Raw genomic sequence first — 17968 nt, 5'->3', positions numbered from 1 at the left:
CGAGAATGTAAACTCGAGGTGGGAGCTGAGTCACGAGAATGTAAACTCGAGGTGGGAGCTGAGTCACGAGAATGTAAACTCGAGGTGGGAGCTGAGTCACGACAATGTAAACTCGAGGTGGGAGCTGAGTCACGAGTATGTAAACTCGAGGTGGGAGCTGAGTCACGAGTATGTAAACTCGAGGTGGGAGCTGAGTCCCGAGTATGTAAACTCGAGGTGGGAGCTGAGTCCCGAGTATGTAAACTCGAGGTGGGAGTTGAGTCCCGAGTATGTAAATTCGAGGTGGGAGTTGAGTCCCGAGTATGTAAATTCGAGGTGGGAGTTGAGTCCCGAGTATGTAAACTCGAGGTGGGAGTTGAGTCCCGAGTATGTAAACTCGAGGTGGGAGTTGAGTCCCGAGTATGTAAACTTTAGTTGGGAGCTAAATCCTTGGCCGAAAAGGAAAAAATTGTGTATAGTGATTGAAAATGATAGCAATCCATGCTTTATTACAGCTTCTCCTCTCACCAATAGAAGACTATGGTACATTTTTTTCCATGCTTTGATGGCCAATAAATAAATAAATAAATAAAATAAAATAAAATAAAATAAATAAATAATAAGAAAAACAACAAAAGTAGCTCAAACAACACCGCCTCTTCCCCAACTCTCATAGCCTTGGATGGAGGCAGAATCAGGCCGCGTCCTCCTCCGCCTGTGGCTGAGCTCCGCCCTCATCGTCCTCCGCGGCCTCGGGAGGCGGCGTGGTGGCCTTCTTGTTTGCAGCAGCCTCAAGGACATGGTTGTAGTTGCCCTTGATCATGAAGAGCTGAGCAAAGTGGTGCTTGCAGTACAGCACTCCATCAAGGGCAGCATAGGATGAGTGTGTCAAATGGCACCCTCCATGAGCACATCTAAAGCAGTTCTTGTGGTAGCATTCCCCTTCAAGAGTCACCTTTTTTTTATCAACCAAATTATAGTTTCGATTAGCTAGTGTTAATCGATCTATGCTATGTTTTGTGCTTGAAAAACACGAAGAACTATTAACCGACCTTCTCCAACGGATAAACCGTCTTTGAGCAGGCTGCACATTTGTCCTGAGTTCCCGAGAACATGGCCGAGGCTTTCGTTGGAGCCCTCGACTGGTAAATAGGTCAAAAGTTACCAAGATAAAATGGATTGATCCATACAAAATCAAGTTACCAAGACAAGTAAAAGTTACCGGAATGGAACAATTACCAAGACACAGTAACAGTTAACCGAACGGAACAATTACCAAGACACAGTAAAAACTAACAGAAGGAAACGATCCATACAAAATCATTATCGAATGAGGTAAAAATTAACAGAAGGAAACGATCCATACAAAATCATTATCGAATTCGAGATAAAAAACGAGAGCATACCGGATCATTTTGTTTCTCAGGAGGCTTTGCTGTTGCCATAACAAAAACGAGAGAATGTTAGAACAATAGGTAAAAACAAGGGACGAACAATAAGAGATGGAAAAGAAAAAAAAGACGTTACAAGTTTGAAAATTCTTGCTGAAATTTCCAGATTCCTTGAAGAGTTGCTCAAAATGAGTCTTGCAGTAGAGGACACCGTCCATCCATGAGTAGCTACTCATCTATCGTGAAACAACTCGACAATTTAGTATCAGAACAAACGTAATGATAACAACGAAAGAAAACTCGTTAACTCTCGACGTACCGAAAGGGTGCCCTTGCAATGGCTACATTTGAAGCAAGACTTGTGGTAAGGATTGCCTTCAAGGGAAAGCAACTCGACCACATAAACAGTCTTGTCACAGGCCTTGCATTTATCCAGAGTACCGGTGAACGACATCTCAAACCGAAGAACGACTAGGGAAAAAACAAGAACACGAAGAAGAACGGGAAGAACAACAACAAAAGACAAACAAATGGAATGTTTACCAAGTTGTCTGAGGATGGGATCTCAGACAAGATTAGAGGAAAAGAAGCAGAAGCTAAGTGGAATGGGACAGAGAGAGAAGGGAAATCATGGGATTTTGTGTGCAAACAAACTAAATTTAAATAATAGAGAGAATAAAATTTACTTGTTGGAGATGCTCCAATTTCGGATAGTCCTATGTTTTCTCGAGGGAAATAAGGTTGTTTCTTTGACCATTTCAGGCCAAATGTTTTGTGTAATTTGTATGGTTGGCAGTTATTTTAGTTGAATATGATTGCCCTTTTTTAGCCTCTACTCAAAAATGGAATTTAAATTTTAAAAAATAAAGAATATAAAAGTGCATTTAATTTAATTTAATTTAATTTTTTTATCAATTAAATGTTTGAAAATAAGTAAATTGATGCTTTATAAAATAACATTTTATTTTTATTAAAAATAAAAATTTGAATAAATGATCCGAACCAACTTAACCCAAAAAATTTAGAATTACATTGGACTGGATTCATTATTTAATAAAATTATACAAACCGAACAATTGGGTTGGATCTAAAAAATGTTCAAATTCGACCCAACTCAACCCGACACATTTATTTAGGTAAGTTCAATAAGTATTTGGTTTTTAATTTTTCAAAACTAAAAAAAACATAATTTCCAAAACTTTATTTTTGTTCTGTCAAAGGAAGAAAATAAGCTCTTAAGGCCCAACATCCCGATCTTTAGATAATGCATCATGATTGTCACATATGAAAATAAATCGAATAATCAAGAATCCAGTCTTGATTAGGATATGCACGAGCAACTTTGCGAACTAAGTAGGTAACTTCATATTGCATTATCACGAACATAACATGAGCTCAGCTCGAGTCTTATAGGAACAGTCTCGTCCTCAATGAGCTAGATCAATTAAGCCAACTTTAACAACAAAATCGGTTCAAGTTGATTCGACTTGAGGGCTCAACAAACGCTTATAAGGTTAAATTATGAACCAAAGGCTCAAAGTCCAAGGTAGCTGAAGTCAAGCTAAGGGAAGTCTTTTAAGCTTGGTTCAACCTCAAGGTAAGATTGGGCCCAAGTAAAAGACTATTAGGCAAAGAAGCTTGAAAGTCCACCTCGACTCGAGCCAAGTCGAGCCAGGTTGAGCCTATGTTGATCTTCCCTCACATGCCCACGACCTAACGAGTTTTGAGACGTATCCAATTTGACTCTCCTAACCCTAATCGAAAAGGGAAGAAAAATTTAGGTTAGTTACAGTGAGAAATAACTCCTCCATACCTACTTGATTCTCCAAGATCCCGAGATAGTTAAGGGCACCTCGACTTATATGTAGAAAGCACGATGACTGGATGAACCATAGAAAGTAGGAACGAAAAGCTAACTGCACCTAGAACTCTAAGCAAACTCCAATGGGATGACTTACAACCTTAGAATAGGACTAAGTAGGGTATATGACTACAACAACCTTATAATAGGGCTAGAACTAATGTCATGGAATTAGCTAACTCTAAGAACTTGAACACAATTTTAAGAAGCACTAAATAGGAGAGTGTCATGATGCGATCGAGGAGGACGATGCATCATCCAACACACCACCACGCGAAGTGGGCATTGAAGACAAGTTGAGACATAAGCAAGACAGAGACATTGAATAGACATGAAGGGCAAAGATAGGCTTGTTGAAGGGATGGGTAGGGCCCCGGGCCTTAACCTCAAAAGTCGAGATTTCAAAAGGAATTTAGGCATGCGGTTCAGGAGTTAAGTCCGTCCATATAAAATATGAATGCTCGCCAATTTGGTGTCAATCGGACACCGGACGGACAATGCACGATACCGTATGACCGTTCACCAAAATCATGTTACGCCTGGGAGATTGAAAATGGTTCAAAATGTACCATAGGGGTACCATGGTGTTAGCTCTCCACCACCCCTGGGCCCTGTGTTCTAAGTGAGCTACCATGTGGCACATACGTGTGTCACAGTATGGGCGAGCGTGTCGAGATGAGTATCTCGGGCAACTTCCTTTGAAATGGGTTTTGAAGGACAGTACAGGACGGCACGGGTGTGCCAATATTCGCCCTAGCCCGCGTGTTGGAGGTTGCTACATATACCCGCTATCCGGTACGAAATCCATAAACGACTCGGTATGGGCACATGAGGGCCAATGCCTTGATAGAACCCGGATGGATGGATGTTCGGGAAGTCCCGATGAGATGAACGACACGCGGGCCCATTCTCGATGGCATGACTGAGCGAGTTATGATGGCCGACGACATCCCGAGACTCGGGATGGCGTCAAGACATATGGACCCCGTCGATGGGGATCGAGATGACAAGATGAGATGCGACGTTGCATGGAGAGACCTTGGCCCGAGCAGAGGCAAGGTTGAGCCGAATGACTTAGCCCAGTGTAGAGGCAAGTTGGATGTGTCGCAGACGATTGAACATGCACGCGCAGGCAGCGTGTGTGGTTGAACAAGCTTAGATTCCACACAAGTGATGTTCGATTGGCGAAGATAAACCTTGCCTAAGGTCCGACGAAGCCACAAAATCGGGTGAAAAATAGATACGGGTTTAATTCCCCTTAAGGCTAGTCGAGAACGTGTCATGATCACGACGCCGCACGGTAAAAAATGTAGGACCGTGACACCATGCAAGTTAGACCTTATTCTTTGTTTTGGAACTTGTATTTATTAGTGATCATTTGCATAATGTCCATGGATAAGTTTGGTACGTAAAATTTATGTCGTCTATCGGTTGAATTACTCCTTTGAGTCACCTGTTTTAAAAATGAAAAAATTTATCGCCTTTTTTTTTTACTAAATCTATGTAACGGTCCGTGATGTGAAGCATCAAAAAGCGGTTTGTTACATTACCATACCATTCATGATGTTAAGCTCTAACTACAAATCTCAGCTTCAGACAAAGACAACATGTGTAAGAATAAAGAGGGTAAATGTGAACAATCTTTCAAACTTGCACACCTAACATTAAAAATCTAACATCCTTGGATATATTTTGAATAGGATCATAACTGATGCACTCACTTTAATCACTTTTTCCAACCTCTTTTGTTAGAAGGACTAGCTATTCCCAACTCTTTGCATTGTTGTTCATCTGGATGCAGGCTTCCGGGGACAGCCCCGAACGCTCGTCGTGACCCCTCGAACCCAAGAGTCACATGATGTATATATGCTGATGCATCATCAAACTTTCTACCAAGTTGCAATGACATAGATAGAAACTTCTTGGAACGAGTTCTTTGAGGTTTCTTTGCAAGTGGCTGGTCGAGTTCAGCAGCGGTTAGGAAACGTTCTGTTGCAGCCTCCCACGAGAGCTCGTGCATTTGCGCATTGGTCAGCGGCTCGGGTTCTTCAGTCAGTGCTTTGAAAATTCCCCTAACAAAGGCATCACTTTTGTCACAGAGAAAGCAGTTTGGGAATTGCCTGAAGAACTCATTTGAGGGATGATCAGCACATACAACGAATTTGCCCATTGCCAATGCTTCAGCTGTGGTGGTGCAAACAACGTCTGTGGTGCTTGGATTCACAAAGACTTTGTAACTGAAAAAAGAAACAGGAAAAACTCAAAACCAGCCAATGGATAGACATTATTCAAACCAAGGGAGAAAAGAAAAACTAAGCTGCAGCTTTTGTTTGAGCCAATTAGTACTCATAATATAACGGCACAGATCAACTTCTAACAGATATTGTCTTATTTGGGCTTTTTCTTTCGGGCTTCCCCTCAAGGCTTTAAAACGCGTCTACTAGGGGAAAGTTTCCACACCCTTATAAATGGTGGTTTGTTCTCCTCCTCAACCAACATGGGACATCACACATAATACCCACCAAATTTCTAATTCCAGGCAATTTACAAGCCATAAGTGTTACAAATAGAAGTGACCATGTAACGACCCAAGTCCACCGTATTGTCCTCTTTGGGCTTCCCCTCAAGGTTTTTAAAACACGTCAAAAGGTTTTAACACCCTTAATAAATGGTGTTTCGAGAATTGTTGGATCTCACAATCCACCCCTATGAGACCCAGCGTCTACTCCCTTTGGGGATTGTTGCTGGCAAACCACCTGTGTCTACCCGTTTGGGGCTCAGCCTTCTCACTGGCACATTGCCCAGTATCTGGCTCTGATACCATCTGTAACGGCCCAAGTCCACTGCTAGCAGATATTGTCTCTTTAGGCTTTCCCTTCCGACTTCCCTCATTTTGGGGAAAGATTTTCACACCCTCATAAACAGTGTTTCGTTCTCCTCCCAACCAATGTGGGATTGTAGGATCTCACAAATCATTCCCAACCGAGCAGTCATCACCATTTCAAACTCAAATAAATGGTTTCAACAGTTCCTTGATGCGTTTCAACAAAACTAGTTCATAAAATGCTGTTAGCTAACCATGAAAGAATCATGTATTATACCATCAGTGACACTGAAAGATCTAATCCTTGATCCTCTAGCTAGAGCAGATGGAAATAATAAGTGTGCAAGAGAGAAGAGGTTAAGTATACTCATGGAAGATCGGATCTGTGTGATCGCGTCCAGGATAAACTTTAACAGATAATTCCAAGTCTCGAGCAGTTTTCTGGACTTCATCAGAATCTTCTCCATTTCCAAATAAATCAACCTCAATCCCAGCTAAATCCTTCTGATGATCGCCAAGAAGTTTAAGCAGCTCCCTGTATCCCTTGCTCCATATCATCTTCCCTATATAATAGACACCTTTGCCAAAAACTTGATCCTCATCTTGTCGCTGTTCCATCTTCTGCTTACCTATCTCGAGGAATTTGGGATTGACACCATGAACATTGCAGATAACGGACTTTGGATAATCCTGGGTAGCAGCAGATAACCTAATCACCTGAAAGCTTATACGAGAATTGATGAATAAGACATCCACTAATCATTATGAAAATAAACTGATTCAATGATCACAATGAACAAAATGCAGATCATTTCATTGGAAGTAAGAAACATATAGCAAAAGCACCTTGTGGCAATAGATATGAACAACCCATCTGTTTATATGTTCAAGAAGAAAAGCTTCAACTGCCCCATTCTTCTCCCGTTTAACGTATTCCAAATAGTTGGTATGGATAATTCCTACCACCCATTTGAATTTCTTTTTCCATCTCCTTCCATGATGATACCATGTTAGATGCTCCGGCTCCTCAAGGATAGCAATATCTGATTCGTCATCAGGGATGATTTCTGAAATATCACCAACAGGGAGAATGCTCCTTTTATCTACGGCAAACTGCAGAATAAAGTGAAGCCTCAGTTGGCAGAACAGGATAATGTGTTAGGAATCACAACTCTAATAGTATGATATTGTCCACTTTGAAAATAAACTCTCATGGCTTTGCTTTGGGCTTCCGACCTCATACTAACGGAGATGTATTCTTTACTTCGAAACTCAGGATCATATTCTCTAAATTAGTCAACGTGGGACTTCCTCCCAACAATCCTCGAACAAAGTACACTATAGAGCCTCCCCTGAGGCCTATGGAACCCTCGAACAACCTTCCCTTAATTGAGGTTCGACTCCTCTAGAGTAGTCGAACAAAGTACATCATTTGTTCGACACTTGATTCACTTTTGACTACACCTTCAAGGCTCACAACTTCTTTGTTCGACATTTGAGAATTCTATAGACACGGCTAAGTTAAGGGCATAGATCTGATACCTTAGTAATCACGACTCTCCACAATGGTATAATATTGTCCACTTTGAGCATAAACTTTCATGGGTTTGCTTTGGGCTTCCCCAAAAGGCCTCGTACCAATGGAGGAGAACAAAGTACACCACTTGTTCGACACTTGAGTCATTTTTTACTACACCTTCGAGGCTCACAACTTCTTTGTTCGATGTTTGAGGATACTATTGACACGACTAAGTTAAGGGCATGGCTCTGATACCTTAGTAATCACGACTCTTCACAATGGTATAATATTGTCCACTTTAAGCATAAATTCTCATGGGTTTGCTGTGGGCTTCCCCAAAGGGCCTCGTACCAATGAAGATGTATTCCTTACTTATAAACTCATGATCGTTCCCAAAATTAGCAAACATAACATAATGAGTGCCATTAGATTTTCATGCTTGTGTAAAAACATAGACAATGGAAGACTTTTGGACCCATAAACAGCCTTCAGGTAAAACAAGTAGCAAACGCACAAAATTCCAATATAAACTTAAAAGTAAAAACATTGAGTTTCATTATGCGTAGTACAAGAACAAAACACCTGATGTTTCTGCATGATATTAAACCATAAATGAAAACATAAAAATTGCATAGGTCCTCAGAGAGAAAGATCTACACACACAAAAAAACCGAGCATCATATCCAAGATAAGGATTAGAATTAAATGATGCTACAATTACCTTCCCGGGATAAAATTGGAGGTTGAAATTGAATTTTGATCCTATTCTTTCTTCGAGCCATTCCCGAATGTATTTCTCCTGCTGTGAGGGTAAGACGAAGGTTGTGTTGCTGGGATATACAAGTTCCTGATCTCGTATAGATAACCAAGGAACCACCAGTGTGACCTTTCTATCCCCACCGATTGATAGATAGGCAGCACGAAATAGAGGGTTTACTGCAGTTCCAGTCATCCATGGAAGACTGGCCGTGGTAAAAATTGCAATATGTTGCTTTGTATCCATCCAGGTTTCAGATATCACCAGAAAAAATGGCAATCATTTTAGTCTCTTCCCTAAATTTACCAGCAACCTGATTATCAAGGAACATGAGTCTCAATTACGACATTCTAGGTTTCAACCACAGGAGATAACCACGCAATTGCCTTTAAAGAAAATCCTTAAAAGATTAACCAAATCAATTAAACAAAACAAGAATTAATTACTTCATGCTATTACGATTCATGACCAACCATAATCAAACAAAAACAACTATTAACATTCAAAATTGTGAGGTATCATGAGGACGGAAAAGAAAACAAAACAATGCGTCGAGTTGAAAAAAAATTATCTCCGTTTCCAATTCAGTTCAATCTTTGTGTCTGAGGACATTCCAAATCTTACAAATCAGCCATTAACAATAACATACATTCCTCAACCACGTCCATTCTTCTAGAGATATTTACGTCATTCTTCCGACAAGGAATTTCTTAATTCTAGCCAAATGCACATTGAATAATACAGATTTCATAAATTAACATAATATGAGATGTATATATATATATATATAGAGAGAGAGAGAGAGAGAGAGAGAGGTACCGGCGATTAAAGCTTGAGCATCTCCCTAAAAATTGACAAAGTTGAGCAGAAAGCGAGAGAACACGAAAGTAGAGACTTGTGTGAATCAAAAAAATGTGATGGATTCTTGAGGTTTCCTGTGTGAGAATGGATTTGTAAAGAAATGAAGAGAAGGATCAAAGCCGGAAACAGAGGAAGCAAGGCATCGGAGGAGAGGAGAGAGAATATGCGAGTGACCAATGGTCGTTGGCGATTGCAAACGCAAATTAACAGGGAAGCCTCACACGACGCCGTTTTGACACGCTGAGTTGTTCACTAAAGCTTTTTTCTAGTATGAGCTGTTTGGATGTTCTTTTGATTTGAAGAAAACGATATTATAAATTCCCTCGATTATAAAAAAATAAATTAACCTTTTTTTCTTTTTAAAAAATACATTCGAATTTCTAATAATATATATATATATATATATATAATAACATTTATTACCGTTAATTTTTTTAAGTCAGTTTATAACTCCAATTTCAGAAAAATAATTTAAATATCAATGTTTAATATTACATGAAAGACAATGATACGTTTTAATATAAGTATTTCCAACCATTTTATCATTTTATTTAACTTTAATAACAACTTTCTACAATGGTATGATGTTTTCTACTTTTTGCTTTGGATTTCTCCAAAAGGGAAGGGATGGTATGATCTTGTCTAGACATAAATTCTCATAACTTTTCTTTGGGTTTCTCCAAAAGGGGTTAGATTGATACTTTGATATCAATCACTGAATTTTTCTTTCTACCTAAGGTTGGGTGGTCAGGTTTCGTTGTTGAGCTCTGTCATCCCACTCTTCAATCGATGAAGACTCAAACCAAACTCGTCCATCCTTTTTGGCACAAGGACGCGAGAACCAATTCGAGTAATCTATAGTAATCTCGAGTGAGATTAGGATGAGCTTTGATGAATAAAAGAAGAATTTGTAGAAATTCTCTTTACCCCTTTTTATATCCTTCTAAATGGGGGATGCACCTCCAGAAGGACTTTGCTAAGCTGTTCGGCCTAGGACTAATCTATGGGCAAAGACTTTGCTAAGCGCCAAGGACCAATCTACTATTGTATGGTATGGTAAGCATTGTTATTCCTTCTTCCACGTACTGGTACAATTCAATTCAATTCAACAACGATTAGGATGAACTTAGATGAATAAAATAATAGAAAGTCTCTTTATCCCTTTTGATATCCTTTTAAATGGGGGTGCACCTCCAAATGGGCATGACTTCACTAAGCTGTTCAGCCAATGACCAATCCACTATTGTATGGTAAAATAAGTATTGTTCTTCCTTAACCTTATTACCCTGGTACAATTCAATTCAACATTTTGTTCGGACTTTTCATTGTAATAAGAGTAAAAAGAGTGGAAGAATTTTTTTGTATTTATTTGATGAGATGCAAGACAAAAAAAGAACTCATCATTTCAATACTCTTTACAGAAGATTTTTGTTAATTACATTAGAGACTTAACACTATGTTAAATAAACATAATAATAATATGATATTATCCACATTTTAAGTATGCTGACATAGCCACCCAAAAAAAAATAGCATACTGGACATAACTAATTAGAACATTTAAAAAGTTTCTTTAAAAATGTTAGAAACTAGGATCTTTTATTTAATTATATTTTTGCCTCAGTTAATTCACTTTGTTCTTAATTCTAATGAAGTGTGAAAAATTGCTCATGACAAAAGATTTATATTAATCCTCACAAACACCGTAGTCATTTTGCTTTGAAGGAAATTTTTCTAGTTTTATAATATGTATTTTTGGATTGAAATTGTGTACCCTAAATCGACACTGCCCATAGATTGAAAAATCTATTAAACTTTGTATCCTTCATCGACACTAAACATAGATTGAAAAATATATTTCTCCAACCTTAAGTGATAGATATTCAACAAGATTAATGATCATAACGCAAGAATGTTTCAGCAACATAATTCAACGTATGAATGTTCTGATATTTTAAAAAAAATGATGGTAGAATTAAGAAAAGAAAAATTCATAAAAAAGCAACTTATTGACCCAACACAAAAAAATAGAGACGGAAAACCAATCCAACTAGTCCAAAAATTTGAATTTCAAAGATCCAAAAGATTTCTCAACCTAAGGACATTCTTACGAATTATTTACTGGCGAAATAATATGTTACTTGTGTAAAACTTAATTGAATAAACGACTGTTTAATATGATATGAGATATCAGACTGAAACAAATTACCAACGAACGTAAGAGACCAGATCCAAATGCAATCTGCTCCAACTATTTCTTTCATCTTTGAAATGACCTCGCAATGAAGCTCATCCATTGAAATGACAAACTTCAAATCGAAGTCCCTAATTCAAAACGACAAGCAGAGAAACGAAAAAAAAATCGATGATACGAATCCAAATTTGAAAAGCAAAACAGAATCACGAAGATTGGAGAGATCAGAGTGTGCTTATATGGATATTCGTCACGGTTTACTCAGAAACACGGACCAATGTTGCTCATCATATCTCAGCCAAACGTCAAGAAGATCCGAAAAAATCACAGAGAGAAAGAAATAAGACGATGAGATCCGAAAGAACAGCGAAAGAGAATCCATTCGAGAAACTTGCGGGACAAAGTAAAACGCATCAGAGACTTAAATATGAAGGTAATCACGGAAGTTTCCGATCATCTTGTTGCAGTTTTTTTCTCATCCCCTGCATCATACTTTGTCCCGCTATCTACCAAAACAAAAACACCAAAACGGCAACGATAAATCCAATCACCGGAGGCGGAGCACCTATGAAAGGCTAATACAGCGGTGAAAACAAGAGCATCAGGAACAGAGAAAAGTGCTAAACCCTAGTAATAATATGATACAAAATTCTGTGAAGAAGCAGATGAAGTCAGTACGCGGTTTACAGCGCTATTTATAGGACTCAGCGAGTGAACCCTAGAACTTAGTTGAGTTTTGTATGGGCCTTTCGTTTGGGCCTTCCGTTTGGGCCTCTCCATCTCTCTTATCATACTAAAACATTTATTTTTTAATTTTTTTATTTAAAAAACACAATATTATATTCAAACCCTAATTTCCAAAATTCAAAGTTCATCTACAATAAAAAAAAATTAATTAAAAATTAATTTGCAAAAATGGTAATTTCACGTACAAACCTAAAAGAAAAAAAAAAAAAAACCCTCAAGGAAGGAGAAAGTTAATTAACTTTGTTACTCGACCCTCCACCACTTCTGAGACTATGGTCTAAGCGAGCTACCTTTTGGCACATGCGTATGTCATAATGTGATCGAGCGTTTCGAGACGAATGTCTCAAGCGACTTCCTTTGAAATAGGTTTTTCAATGGTAATACCGAACGACACGGGTGTACCAGTATTGCACCCTCAACCCGTGTGTCAAAGGTTAGATTATGTACCCGCTATTCGAAAACATATGTCATAAATGGTTTAGCATGGACATTGGCGAGTCGGGCCTCGAGTGAACTTGGATAAATAGATGTTCGGGATGTCTCAATGAGATGATCAACACATGGGTCAGTTTCCAACAGATATGTCCGAGCAAGTCTAGATAGCCAATATATCTCAAAACATGGGATGTCTTAATGAAAGTGGTTTATATGTATTCTATGTTGATTTGTGCGAGAGCTACGCGGTCACAAAAGGGTCGTTCTAAGGCGTCGGTCTTGTCCGTGTAGATTTCTATTTATTTTTAAATGATTAAAAAGTTAAAATTGTTTTTTATTTTATAATAAAACTATTTTTTTTTAAGACAAAATAAATAAATAAATTGGGCCATACGTACGAATTTCTCGAAAATGTTTGGTAAATTATCGCAGTTGTATATGATTGGTACGAAATCGAACGGTAGTTGAGAGGAACGACAATGGCGAAACCTTCTTCACCAGAAGCTTCTTCGTTGATCTTAGAGTCGCCGGCGATTCAGATAAAGAATATGTCTGAAGAAGATTTGCACAAAACTATACAAATGCTCAATGGATTGAGAGGCTTCGTCCAAATTCCGGACGATTGCAACACCGAGGGCTTCTATTCCGACATCAGTCGCAATCATCTCCGGCAGCTCAGCCTCGAACGAGGCCGTATCACCTACCTCCTCATCGTCAAACCTGTTGTCTCCGTAAGTTCTCAATTCTTTTTTCAAGTTTGTTTTCTCGTCGACTTTAGGAAGAGAAATTTGGTATTCGGTTTATACTATTGCGTATTCCTTGTGTCTGATTTGAATCGAATTGATATCTTTGGGGACTTGAAAAATTAGCTATTCATCATTAGAGCGGGAATAGCTCAGAAAATGAAGTGTTTGGTTAGAATCGAACCAATATTTTTGAGAACTTGAAAGTTCACTATTCATCTATCGTTATAGTGATGTCTTTGGTTGCTGAGAAAATGCGGTATCTGATTTGAATTGAAATGATACACTTGGAAACTTTCAAATTTTCTGTTCATCATTATACTGATCTGTTTACTTGCCGTGAAACTGTGGTGATTGATTTGAATCGGAACAGCTTCCACAGGAACTTGAAAACAAAGCATTCATCATCATAGTGGTCTATTTGTTTGCTGAGAATATGTGCCTTTTCAAATTCTCGTTATTTGCGTATTTCAGTTTGAGTTCGTGTGGATTCATCTATCTGATGAATTAAAAACGGAATATCAATATGTTTGCATTCACATTAACAACAGGTATCTATGAAATTTCAGAATATTTATGGCTTTTTACATGGAGGATTTGTTGCTGCGGCTGCTGAGTTCTCATCAATTGCTTGTGCTAGAACTGTTCTGGGAGAGGATAAGGCATTATTTCTTGGGGAACTGAGCATTTCTTATCTCTCAGGCGCTCCACAAAATGTGAGTAAATTTCAAGTAATTGCTGTGCTCCCTTATGATTTGTTTGAGTTGGGGGTGCAAATAGGTTAGTTAAGCTGAGGAAACTGACTATCGAATTGACCAAAACTGAGTCCAACCAATCAAAGCCATCAAAACTAACCAAAATTGAAATAAGCCATAGCCAACAAAGTCAAATGGATCACGAATGAGAATTCAGATTGAATTAATTGAATTGGTTAATTCAGCCGGTTTTGGCAATTTCGGTTTCGGGAGCTGGGACGTGTTTTGATGGAAACTGGATGTATAAATTTCTTAGACGTTAGAGTCCTCAGATTGTTTTGCTGGTCCTGCATGCTTAAACCTTTTGTGTACTTAGCCATACATGGGTGGGAGGGTTGCATGATTCTACCGGTGGCAATGGTTTATAACTTGAGACGGGACCATTTTATCTTCTTATGATTTGAAACTGATATTATCATGGTGTCTTTTTTATCGAATGGTATATTTCCATGGCTTTGCTGACTTTAGCTCACCTCCAGCCACCTTGCGCTTGTAGTTTATGGGAAAATACCATTCATTTTCTTTATTAGGAGGATTAAGTGGAGGTACATCCATTCAAATCATGAATTTTCAAATTGAGAGATCAAGAATTAAATCATAATTACCACCCTCTGCAATCCTATAGGTATAACATCAGTAATATGATTGCCACCACACTTCAGATCAGAGCAACAAATGGGACTGAGTTAGGTTGGATGTTTTAGGACACAAACATAGTAGTTTGGTACCATGTGAACAAGAAGGGTCTGAGTACATAACACAAATATAAATATAACTAGGTGCTATGACCAAGCCTTGAGTACATCAATGATTGCATCTAGCGTTCGATTCAGACTTCGGTACCGATCAACTTATGGAGGATATGAAAGATGGTATTTCGATCGCATTTTGTTATTCAAAGATTGGTTTCGGCAATCACATCCAGGAAAGTATGAACACACAAGAAAAAACCATCGATACAATACAATGTGAAATTTGGTATTTGAGTCATACTTGTGAATTTAAATGCAGTTTTGATTGTTCAAGTAGCTTGCTTATGATTAAGAATCTTAGTTTTACATATTTTCACTCAATTTGAGCTTTACCAAGATCATGCTATCTTCCACGACCTTACTTAAACAGGACCTGTTCTTTAGAAGTTTTCTGAAAAATTGTGTTGTTTGCAGGCAGAGGTTGTGGTAGATGCTTCTGTTTTAAGGAGTGGAAAAAGTTTGACCATAATTTCCATAGAGTTCAGACTTCAAAAGACAGGAAAGTTGGTCTACACAGCTCGCTCTACACTCTATAGCATGCCAATGCCGAAGTTATAAAATGAAAATTTCCAGGTGCCTAAACATCTCCCAACTTTCTTTACTTTAATGTTCTGTGTTTTTATTCCGTTTGAACAAACATGACAAATATATGTACTTGTGTAACGTTGAAAAGAGTAGGCAAATATATTGATTAGAAGCTTGATTATCCTTGTATACTATTTATAATCTAGACAAAATACTGTTGTTCCATGCTATATTTATAAATTACATCAAATAGATGCAATCTTAGTTGGTATAGAGTTTGGACTTCAAGATACTCTATTTCTTTTTAGTTCAACCTTTTGAGGCGAGAATTTGAACTTATAACCTTTTAATTGAGTACATGTCAAACAAAGTCTCGCATTAGTTAGGAAAGATAGGAAAAAGAGGGGACATAGCATATAATTGAGGACATTTATTTTATTGGTACTAGTTTTTTTTGGGTGGAACAAAAAAGAGAGCCATGACGGCTTAGGTCTACAATGGACAATATCATTTTATTGTAGAGATAGGTAAATGTTTCATTGTCCGTTTGAAACATAAAAGTTAGTCTATTTGACTCGTGCAACCTTGTGTTTACACGTCATTGCAAAGTTATAAAATTATTTGGTTCTACACCTAGGTGAGCAATTGTCATATATGCCTATATATAATATTCTTTTTTAACTTTTTGCAACTTTTGTCTCTTTTAGTTTTCATTCAAACTGGATAAATAGAATAATACCTATTTTTGTGATGTTGGATTGAGTAGATTACATTGCATCCTTAATTAGAGATATTATGGTAATTAATAAGTTCAATAATACCAACTTTCTTTTGTAAAAATAAAATCCTATAAATATAGCCCTAATAATCACTAATGATCAAATCATGTTACACATGGATGAGAACAAAATAATGAAGTTGAGTTCAAGCTACAATCTCTTCATCTTGATTCTTTTTGTAGTTTTGTACAAATGTCTTCTAACTACAACCTCTCAGTGATTATTAGTGATCAAAGTCGGTTTGTTTTGAGAGGGAGTTCTCTCTACCCGACCCCTAGGTTGTTCCTCCTTTGTTGTTCTGCATACATTTTCACTTTGGTTCTAATAAGCAATTCCAAAGAAAGACCTATCAACATCTATCGTTAAATCACTAAGATTCGTGCTTGATTCGTGCTTGCAATATACCATTGTGATATTTATTTCACTATTTGACTTTTAAAAATTAAGTTCTATCTCTGAGTTTCTTTATTTTGTCGACTTCTTAAGAGTGTCCAAAACGTAAGCAAGTTTTGAAAACTAAACTAGGTGTTTTTTAAGAACTTTTCTATGATTTCAACTTTTTTTTTTTTTTTTTCGTTTAAATGAAATTTGTACCCGCGTGAATGGAATTACCACCAATGTTCTTATCTTGCTTGAGCTGTGCCTTGGGGAAAACTCAGAGGTATCATTAGGAATTAGTCGGTTCTTTCTCCAAGGAGCTGACCATTTCCCCCCTTCGAAGTGATGGAAAATATGTCAACAAGACCAGTGGCAACAAAGATCATAGCTTTCTAATTGGATCTTCTTTACATAGCAATGAATAAATTTGCCCTAAACTCCACATTTGGCTGAATAGTCTCAAGCCTTCAGCTTCACACCCATCTCGGCAATATCCATATACCAGGGATGACCAAGTGATAGAATTTTAGTTGGAGATTCATGGAAAAGGATCTCCCGATTGGGCATTAAGCAGAAATCATAATATTCCATGAGCTGAAGTTTATAGATAACTTACGCGCTTCGTCAACTCGACCATCTTTAGATAACTCGCTCAGGAGCTGGTTGGAGACAGAACTCGACACATAATTCTCACAATGTTGTATAAGAACAGGGTGGTTGAAGTGAAAGTAGCGCACTGAGTGAAGGAGTTTGAAGTTTGTAGATATATGTTGCACATAAGCACCATACTTCTAGCAGGCTTGAGAAGTTCACTTAGATATGTTCCTCCAGCATCAACAACACCCCCTCCCCAACTTAACACAATCCATAAGCAAGCCACAACCCAAATGGAACCTAACTCAAATTTCAGAGACCAAAAGAGTATTTTTCTCTTTCGATTATATTTATCCTATTCAATGGAACACAAAATTTAACAAACGACATAGTATCGATACAGGAAATACGATAGAGACTTGAAGAAATCAACACTGAAAACAAAACAGATAATGGCATCAAACATAATTCAATTATGAATGCCAATGGTTAAAAAAAGGAGGCACCAAGCTCTTAGGAGTTTCAATACGTATATGGTTATGAGAGTTCAACTGGACCTGAGAATCTTACCAATCAACCAGGAGACGCCTTTTTGCTGTTGAAGTATGGACATCAAAACCACAGATGTGAGAGATCTATGCATTTTTCAGGTTTCCACTTGCTCAACCAATAGAATCGCAGGCAGCAAATTTTTCTGCTTCAATTTCAAACCAATATTATGGTTTGCACCCTGTGCTAGAGCCTGGTGATGTTGCTTGGGGTGCAAAATTGGGTGGATCACAAACGAGAAATCTGTAGTAGCAAAAAAACATTAATGTATAAATATATCTTCACAAAAAAAAAAAAAAAAAAAAAAAAAAAAAAAAAAAAAAAA

The 17968-nt window shown here is 37.8% G+C and overlaps 4 protein-coding genes and 2 non-coding genes across 8 annotated transcripts in view; 1 reads left to right on the top strand and 5 right to left on the bottom strand.

The window, feature by feature from the left end:
• Positions 1-505: 505 nt before the first annotated feature.
• Positions 506-1824, bottom strand: LOC111441332 (LIM domain-containing protein PLIM2c-like). The gene is made up of 5 exons (XM_023078280.1): positions 1690-1824; positions 1507-1606; positions 1386-1414; positions 1032-1121; positions 506-934 (listed from the first exon to the last, which is right to left on the bottom strand). Exons 1-5 carry the CDS (start codon positions 1822-1824, stop codon positions 674-676), a joined length of 615 nt encoding a protein of 204 aa, XP_022934048.1. The 3' UTR covers positions 506-673.
• Positions 1825-4750: 2926 nt separating this feature from the next.
• Positions 4751-9385, bottom strand: LOC111441266 (digalactosyldiacylglycerol synthase 2, chloroplastic). 3 transcript variants are annotated; one of them, XM_023078266.1, is made up of 6 exons: positions 9151-9354; positions 8778-9047; positions 8296-8644; positions 6902-7168; positions 6423-6772; positions 4751-5468 (listed from the first exon to the last, which is right to left on the bottom strand). In XM_023078266.1, the coding sequence occupies exons 3-6, from the start codon at positions 8575-8577 to the stop codon at positions 4958-4960; spliced, it is 1410 nt and encodes a 469-aa protein (XP_022934034.1). In that variant the 5' UTR covers positions 8578-8644; positions 8778-9047; positions 9151-9354; the 3' UTR covers positions 4751-4957. The 3 variants fall into 3 exon arrangements, with proteins under 3 accessions (XP_022934034.1, XP_022934035.1, XP_022934033.1); XM_023078267.1 differs by having other exon boundaries at positions 8981-9047; XM_023078265.1 differs by lacking the exon at positions 8778-9047 and having other exon boundaries at positions 9151-9385.
• A 2221-nt stretch (positions 9386-11606) lies between these two features.
• On the bottom strand, positions 11607-11682 carry LOC111454571. The gene has a single exon (XR_002712457.1). It is a non-coding gene; the product is annotated as a small nucleolar RNA SNORD18 (small nucleolar RNA).
• Positions 11683-11794: 112 nt separating this feature from the next.
• On the bottom strand, positions 11795-11874 carry LOC111454607. The gene has a single exon (XR_002712463.1). It is a non-coding gene; the product is annotated as a small nucleolar RNA Z199 (small nucleolar RNA).
• A 1099-nt stretch (positions 11875-12973) lies between these two features.
• LOC111441340 (acyl-coenzyme A thioesterase 13-like) lies at positions 12974-15616 on the top strand. Its single transcript, XM_023078289.1, has 3 exons — positions 12974-13299; positions 13881-14027; positions 15233-15616. The coding sequence occupies exons 1-3, from the start codon at positions 13048-13050 to the stop codon at positions 15374-15376; spliced, it is 543 nt and encodes a 180-aa protein (XP_022934057.1). The 5' UTR covers positions 12974-13047; the 3' UTR covers positions 15377-15616.
• Positions 15617-17404: 1788 nt separating this feature from the next.
• Positions 17405-17968, bottom strand: part of LOC111441319 (cell division protein FtsY homolog, chloroplastic) — a 5571-nt gene continuing 5007 nt past the window's right edge. The window contains exon 12 of the mRNA XM_023078269.1: positions 17405-17886. The gene's annotated coding sequence lies outside the window, so the exon portion shown is untranslated. The remainder of the gene's footprint in view (positions 17887-17968) is intronic.

Source organism: Cucurbita moschata, unplaced genomic scaffold (genome assembly GCF_002738365.1).
Source record: "Cucurbita moschata cultivar Rifu unplaced genomic scaffold, Cmos_1.0 Cmo_Scf00001, whole genome shotgun sequence".
In the NCBI taxonomy this organism is placed as follows: Eukaryota; Viridiplantae; Streptophyta; class Magnoliopsida; order Cucurbitales; family Cucurbitaceae; genus Cucurbita; species Cucurbita moschata.
The sequence above is the reverse complement of the archived record's forward strand: the minus strand, read 5'-3'. Positions and strand labels throughout refer to the sequence as shown.

What these genes read in the sequence shown, in the direction of transcription:
- LOC111441332 (XM_023078280.1), bottom strand. Translation starts at nt 1,824, where the DNA reads ATGTCGTTCACCGGTACTCTGGATAAATGCAAGGCCTGTGACAAGACT. An exon ending in CTGAGAAACAAAATGATCCG is followed by an intron (nt 1,122 to 1,385) that starts GTATGCTCTCGT and finishes CCTATTTACCAG; the next exon opens with TCGAGGGCTCCAACGAAAGC. An exon ending in CGGTTTATCCGTTGGAGAAG is followed by an intron (nt 935 to 1,031) that starts GTCGGTTAATAG and finishes GATAAAAAAAAG; the next exon opens with GTGACTCTTGAAGGGGAATG.
- LOC111441266 (XM_023078265.1), bottom strand. Translation starts at nt 8,577, where the DNA reads ATGGATACAAAGCAACATATTGCAATTTTTACCACGGCCAGTCTTCCA. An exon ending in TCCAATTTTATCCCGGGAAG is followed by an intron (nt 7,169 to 8,295) that starts GTAATTGTAGCA and finishes TTTATTCTGCAG; the next exon opens with TTTGCCGTAGATAAAAGGAG. An exon ending in TTCATATCTATTGCCACAAG is followed by an intron (nt 6,773 to 6,901) that starts GTGCTTTTGCTA and finishes ATAAGCTTTCAG; the next exon opens with GTGATTAGGTTATCTGCTGC.
- LOC111441340 (XM_023078289.1), top strand. Translation starts at nt 13,048, where the DNA reads ATGGCGAAACCTTCTTCACCAGAAGCTTCTTCGTTGATCTTAGAGTCG. An exon ending in TCGTCAAACCTGTTGTCTCC is followed by an intron (nt 13,300 to 13,880) that starts GTAAGTTCTCAA and finishes ATGAAATTTCAG; the next exon opens with AATATTTATGGCTTTTTACA. An exon ending in TCTCAGGCGCTCCACAAAAT is followed by an intron (nt 14,028 to 15,232) that starts GTGAGTAAATTT and finishes TGTTGTTTGCAG; the next exon opens with GCAGAGGTTGTGGTAGATGC.